Source organism: Pinus tabuliformis, chromosome X (genome assembly GCF_031772625.1).
Source record: "Pinus tabuliformis cultivar Carrire ecotype Pingquan chromosome X, CPIR1, whole genome shotgun sequence".
Lineage (NCBI taxonomy): Eukaryota > Viridiplantae > Streptophyta > Pinopsida > Pinales > Pinaceae > Pinus > Pinus tabuliformis.
The window spans coordinates 378,647,098-378,654,588 of NC_142308.1; the positions used below are offsets into that span (position 1 = coordinate 378,647,098).

At 34.9% G+C, this 7,491-nt stretch overlaps 1 protein-coding gene across 1 annotated transcript; it reads right to left on the minus strand.

The window, feature by feature from the left end:
- Positions 1 to 3,464: 3,464 nt before the first annotated feature.
- On the minus strand, positions 3,465 to 4,632 carry LOC149140104 (E3 ubiquitin-protein ligase ATL23-like). The gene is made up of 2 exons (XM_089447219.1): positions 4,505 to 4,632; positions 3,465 to 4,336 (listed from the first exon to the last, which is right to left on the minus strand). Exon 2 carries the CDS (start codon positions 4,327 to 4,329, stop codon positions 3,754 to 3,756), a length of 576 nt encoding a protein of 191 aa, XP_089303345.1. The 5' UTR covers positions 4,330 to 4,336; positions 4,505 to 4,632; the 3' UTR covers positions 3,465 to 3,753.
- Positions 4,633 to 7,491: the final 2,859 nt, after the last annotated feature.

Here is a 7,491-nt window from a genome sequence, read left to right on the forward strand (position 1 = left end):
CACTTCGCAACCTCCTAGTTCAACGAAAACTTAGCATAAAAATGCAGCGAATCGGTGGTTGATGTAGCTCTGATCACTCCCTGAGTTTCTTGATGATTGGTACACGTGTGAAATTGTCTAGACAACATCATTTTCCCCTCTAGAAACCTTCTCCCATGATGCAAAGTTCCAACTTTCAAAATTCCTCCTACAATAAAAGCGCAGTGAACCCTGTCCTCCAAACATTGAGGTCTGTGAAAAATATGAACAACTTGGTGATGATGCCAACATTCCTGATACCCCTTTTCAAACCTCCATTCACAAAAAATATGACAAAATTATTGATTTCCATCAAAATCCTAACCTTAATACAAGTTAGCCAAAATACAAAATTTTTTGTTTAAGCTGCTTTTTAAACAAAGTTTCATGGTTTATTGATTCTAATTGATCGTACTCTCAAGAAAGCTTCAAACAGTACATAACCGCCTTTTACAACCTCTTTCAACCATCATCTTTGGACAAAAAACAAAAAGGCCAAAATTTCTTTGATTTCCCTGTTCCAACATTCAAACTTTGGTTGCTCTAGCCAACAAATCCAACTTACTTCTGTCCTTCTCTTGTATATCCTTCAGTTGTTGCTTGGTAGCTCTCAACTCCTTTCTCATGGTAAGGTTCTACCTACATATTTTTTTTTTTATTGCAGATGTAATGGGAGAGACCTCTTCAACATATACTTGGCATTTTTCGTTGTTGGCTTATACATGTTCAAAAGATCATACATCTTTTTCCTAGCCATTTCATCCTTCTCCTTGAGTTCAGCAATCTCAATGTGTGATTTCTTCAACTGCATCCTCAATTTGTTGAAAGTATGTTGCCCCTCATCTATCTATGTTTTCTTCTCTTCTTGTACTCACTTCTCTTCCCGAATCTGCAATTTTCTCGCTGAAAACCTAGTGACTTTTGTTGATGGAGCTTGTACCTCTTGAATGTCCTCTCCCACTATCTTCTCCTTGCCTTTAGACTTAGTGGAAAATGGTGTGACCTTTGTCGCTAGTTCTTCTTCATTAGCCTTAGTTGTCCTTTCCATAGCAATCTTCTTCAATTCCATATTATCGTACTGCAATTGGGCAATGATCATGTGTGATTTTTTCAGTTTCTCTTGTAGTTCTGCAGTCTTCTTATCTTTATCACTTGGAACAATGTCCTTTGGTATAGCCTCTAAAGGTTCAAATGGCTGCTCAAGTGTTTGTTCCAAGGGTATTTTCTTTACACTAGATCTAGTGAGGGGCCTTTTGGGAAGCTTCACTACTTCAGGAGAAAAATGCAACTTTTTTCCCTTCTTCTTCTCTAATGAATGAATTGAAATTGAGGGCATTTTCACAGAACATCTAGATAGTGATTGTATATCTTTTGCCACTGATAATGATGTTTGCTTCTTGCTCAAATAACTAGTTGGTAAGTTAACTTTCAACTTTGAAGAATCTATAAATGATTGCCATGATTGATTTCTCCTATTTAATTCCTCCAACACAAACAATTTAGTCAAAGAAAAGTGGAACAGACTAGGTTCCACTTGGCTTTGTTTTCCTTGCACTTTGTCTACCATCTTGCTAAGGATTTTGAACAAATAGAAGGGTAAATTTAGAGGGCTCTTCCCTTTGAGATGCATCAAAATCTTGAAATGATATCAAGGGCTCTTCCCTGTGAAATGCATCAAAAGCTTGAAACGATATTGATAGATCCTCTCAAACCTACCTTCATAGGTAAAAAATCTATGGATTACCTTCAAAAGCTTACTGTAGGATTCAAGCAAGTATTCTCCAGGTACAATGGCTCCATACCCTAGTTTTCTGTATTTGGGTTTCGAGAAATATTTATAATTGGCTATGTCAAGAGGGATGCCCTTGAACCACTGCTCTCCTTGTAGAGCTATCTTTGTGGCAGTGGAGATAGTGACATCTGACCCTGGAAAAGTGGTCTCTCTAACCTTAACATCTAATCCACTGAAACTCATGGAAAATTCTCTGATGAGTTGTACATTAAACCCCTGGATCTTCTCGCAAAATCTCATGCAAACAACTTGTTCAAAGGAAACTCTAATTGACGGGTCTGAATTTATCAAAGCGAGGTCTTGAGATTCCAATCTCACAATATCACCTCCCTTGTGCTTTTTCCTATTCGGGGTTGACATTATTTTCACAACAAAGATGAATTCCAAGGTTCCTTAAATACAACTTGGTGTATATCAATTAAGCACAACAAATGAGGTAGCAACAATGAAATGGAGGTTAGATTAAAGTTTTATAACAATTTAGAATAAAAAATCATCATGGCAAACTTCAAACAACCCAAATCATCTCCCAAAACCCAAGACAACAGCTAGTGTTTGCTTGGTCATAGTGGCAGAATTAGAAACATAGCCGCAGCGCCAAAAGCGCAGCGCATGGGGGAAAATGCTTCTTGACCTCTGAGGAATGCAACAACAAGTATGAAGTTTCAAAACACTTGAATGATATGTCAAGCTTCAATATCAAGGTGGAAAACAAGTTGTGGGTGTTTGGTGAGGGTAAGAACAAGAAAATGCAGTGAAAAAACAAAGCACAATGTATTCTCCACGAAACATAGCAAGCTAGCAATTCGGAAGTTTGCAGGGTTTCAATGCATTTCCTCAGCACATTGGACTAATTTCAACGACATGCAAAACAAAGGGCTTCAAAAAAATGAAGAATTGGCACCTGGATAAATAATTTCACTGTTGACTTGGAAAAATGCAAAACATCTCTGTGAGCGCAACCCCTATTTGTAACGACAATGCTTCCCCTGCCTCCTTTGTGTAGCGAACCTTAAGGGATGCTCAACAACCTCTTGATGAAAAAATGAATGGATTTGTGGTGCATTTGGAAGTTAACCTAGCATTTAAACTCCCAAGGTGGTTGAATTCGAATTTCAAGAATGACGATGACAATCTTTGAATCTCAATCATAAAGCACAACAATTGTCAGAAGCGCAATATTATCCTCCTAATCGTTGTACCAGTGTGTGATTTGACCTTCTAACTAACCCAAGTGGCCCTACAAATTTGTGCTAATAATGATAAGACATGACTCATGATTTTTTTGGTGAAACATGACCCTCAACCTCTTAAGACATCAATGACTATTTCATAATCTTTCAGACTCATTGACATATTTACATTCAACAATGAAATTTTTATTCTATACTAAAACCAATAGCTTGATCTCTACAAGATCATAACAAGACCTATATATATTTACTAAAACACTTTGAAAAACAAAACTTGTTTTCTGACTACTCTAATATACTAACATATCCAATAATCGAACATGGAAATATGTAACTTTTTTGGTAACAACTGCACTTTGCCTTTCCCCGCCTCCCCACCGTTTGATACTCACAATCAAGACCTTCAATGAGCACAAAATGACAAGGAAAAAACACAAGCAAGATGCAAGTTGGCCAATATGTCTTTCCAAAATTCCCAGGTAGATCTGCTGAATATTGAATACCCTGACATGCATACGGAATTACATTAAACTAGATGTCTAAATTCCTAAGTGTGTGTGTGAGACCATTATTTATTTTTCAAAAAATCACAATGGAATTACATTAAACTAGATCTCTAACTTCCTGTGTGTGTGAGACAATTATTTAATTTTTACAAAATCACAAATGCATCTGGGGACAAGCTTTTTCTAACTGGTAAAAAATCTTGAAATGGACCACGTAGCGACGGTAGCCATGGCAGCCACGGCCCTAAGCAATGGCCGTGGCGTCGTTAGTGTAGTCTGTGGGCGTTACCGGCATATCGACCACGATATGGTCAGACGGAGGCCTCGGGCCACCCTCCGATTCTTCGTGATCACGCCCCTCTTCTTCCCGCAACGCCGCCGCAGCGCCACCAGTCACGCCCTTCGTCTCCTCGCTGTCGCAAACAACGCTCCTCCTGCAAATCGGACACACAGAGCACTTTGAGAGCCACGCATCCGCACAGGGCACATGGAACGCGTGGCTACATGCCGGGATCACGCGGCACCGGTCGCCGCTCTTGAAAGCCTCGAGGCATACGGCGCATTCGGCCTTGTCGCCTCCTCCGGCCGTTGCGTGGCTCTCTTCTTCCTGGCATTCGATCGTGGGCAACCGCTGGAGGTCCGCCTCCGAGAGGCCCTCCTGTTTGTGGGGTTTGCCGTTGTCCTCCGTTTCCCGTTGTCGTGGCCTGTTGTGCAAAGAAACGTACCAGACGAGCCACAAGTAAACGGCCACGCTCATCCCCATCCCCGCGCAGAGCAGCAACAGGGACACCGCCACCGATAAAAGCATTTTCTCGATCATTACTCCCCTGAACCAAATCTTCCAATCAGAAATTTCTTGTCTCAACGATGAACTATAAATAAATTTCGATATTATCACCCAAATTATTAATAGTCAAAAAAAACTTCTAAATTACACAAAGATTCCCCTGCACTTATTTCAATCTCTGAAAAAATTCAAGAAAATCTCATCTCACAACTGGCATTCACAGGCTGTTTAATCCCTCGCTAGAAAGCTCCAACACAAACCATAGGCGACAACAGGCCATCGTTCCGATCGCCTTGCTCGTGTCGGCATCTGCCACCGCACTCACAATAACAACAGTCCACTCAGTATGTAGCATAAAACGCTATCTCGCGAATTAATAGTAGCCGGAGAGTTAACAAAAAATGTCACTGCTTTACCACGTGGATTCTCGTGATGTGGACAGCCGGGATTATTAAGTGCTTTGGCCAGTTGTCTCTCACTTCCCCGTTAATTTCGGCGTCCCCGTGATTTGTTTCGATCGATCGCCCGGCCACATCAATTGTTTCACCAAGCAACTCCATTGACCTTGCTACTTTAACAAACTCCCTTTACTTTATGAATTAATTTCATATTCAACTATTTAAAATAATCAGAAAAAAAAAATAATTAAGTTAGATTTTTGATTTTTGTCATTTATATTATAAATAAGAATGTTTTTAAGATTAATCACATTATTATAATTTGATTGATATTTTTGAATCTTTATCATAAAAATAAATAATCACATTAACCGATTTTAAATATACCCAATCTTAATAATATAATTAATCGTGAAATTATAAAAATTAAAAATAAAATCATTTAATTAAAAATAATAATTTAATAAATATAAAGTAAATTTGTCATAATGTTGGGTTCAAATCTTCTATACTACTCAAAATTTAATTTCAAAGTATATTCCATGCGTAGGTATAGTGCGATAAATATAGAGCGGTTATCACGTTGTGTGGGCTCCTTGCCACGTAGGATGCCTGGTTGTAATGCATTATAACATTCTCTAAATTCTTGTGCCTCTTTGACTTCACCCAAAAGCTAGCTGGTTCAGTGCCTGTCATTGTTTACACGTCACCCTGTCCAACCTGTGCCTTGTCATTGGAAAGGGACGTATCTCGTGTCTCGTGTCTGTCACTCTTACCTTGTTTTACCCTTTACATTCTCTCTCATCTATCTGCTTCTTATCTTGTTTTATTTTAGCCTCACAATAAAATTTCTCTGCAATCTTATCAAAATGAAAACTATTTTCTGGATTAGAGAATATCAATGGAGGGTAATGTTACTTTCTGTTTCAGGTGCTTCCACAATTCCATAAATATCTGAGTGATAAATCTATAGAGGGCAATATTACCTTTTTGGGGGCTCCCACAATTTCATAAAAGTCATTTAGTGACAAATCTATAATGGCTAATAAAATACTTTTTCATAAAGAATTAAATAATGATGTGCCACTTGCAAAAGTTAGGTAGCTCTGGGAATCTATCAATCCAAGCATAAACATTAACATTGGAAAAAAGTACATGGTACATATCCCATGTACTTGAAACCACAAGTGAGTTAGATAATACTATTAAAATGCAATGTCAGAACAGTGAAAACTATACTTCAAAATATTACCAAGTTGATATTTTGAGTACAATAATTCCCATGACATTTCAAATCTCTTTTTTATATAAATTAAAATTAAAATATATCAAACTTGCCACACTGTTTTGGTGTCAAATCACTCTTAAGTTTAATGATGGGAGCCCCCTTTTAGTGTCAATGTGTCGTTCACTCAAAATTTGGTGATGGAGCCACTTTTACTTATTAATTGATATTTTAATTAATAGTATTTACTCACTCTTTTATAAAATCATCCACTACTGTTATGTTTATGATATGATATTGATAATATAATTTAATTATGATATTGATGATATCATTTTTATTTTGAATTTGTATAAAATATGTTAACTTTTCATTCATATAGTTGAAAAAAATTATATTATAAATATATATTGAGTATTTTATTTTTCAATAAGAGTAAAGATATATATTTAATGATATTATTATGTTATGATAAACTAATATTTTCATTTTAGTTTTTTATTTCAATTAATTTAATTTGTAATATGCATTAAGTTTATGTTTTTTCCAATTAATTTAGTTTGTAATATACATTAAGTTTTTGTTTTTTTAATGATGAAAGCTAATTAATTTAACATGTTAAAAAAATATTAAAGATATATATTTAATGATATTATTATGTTTTGATAAATTAAAAGATATATATTTAATGATATTATTATGTTTTGATAAATTAATATTTTCATTATAGCTTTTTATTTCAATTAATTTAGTTTGTAATATCTATTAAGTTTATATTTTTTCTAATTAATTTAGTTGGTAATATATATTAAGTTTTTGTTTTTTCATAATATGATGAAAGCTAATTAATTTAACATGTTAAGTATATTTTCTCATATATAAATAAAGGTTTTATTATTTATATTTATTATAATTAATTTAATATGTTAAGTATATTTTCTCATATATAAATAAAGGTTTTATTATTTATATTTATTATAATTTGAATATAAGCTATTTGTATATATTTTGTTTCAAATTCTAAATCAACATTCAGCAAATATGTGGTGGTGTTTATATTCAATGGATCATTACACATATCAAATATGTGGTGGTATTCATATTCAATGGATCATTACACACATCAAATATGTGGTGGTATTCATATTCAATGGATCATTACACACATGTTTAAACGCATTCATATGTACTTACATAAAAATGTTAATGGGTTACTTCCACTTGAGGTATATAATGTGTCTTACTTCTCTAAATGTAATGGCATTATCATAACGAAGCGATGCATACATGAGGTTGTATTTTTATTTAGGCATTTCAATTTCAAGGTAACATACGCTTGTTATTAGAAAATAAAAATGTGTATATATTATCTAAAACTAGGTTTGTTTGTGTTGAGCTCAGTGTCAATGTTATTATCAAATATGTGGTGGTATTCATATTCAATGGATCATTACACACATCAAATATGTGGTGGTATTCATATTCAATGGATCATTACACACATGTTTAAACGCATTCATATATACTTACATAAAAATGTTAATGGGTTACTTCCACTTGAGGTATATAATG

Coding starts and splice junctions, on each gene's coding strand:
- LOC149140104 (XM_089447219.1), bottom strand. CDS start 4,329: ATGATCGAGAAAATGCTTTTATCGGTGGCGGTGTCCCTGTTGCTGCTC.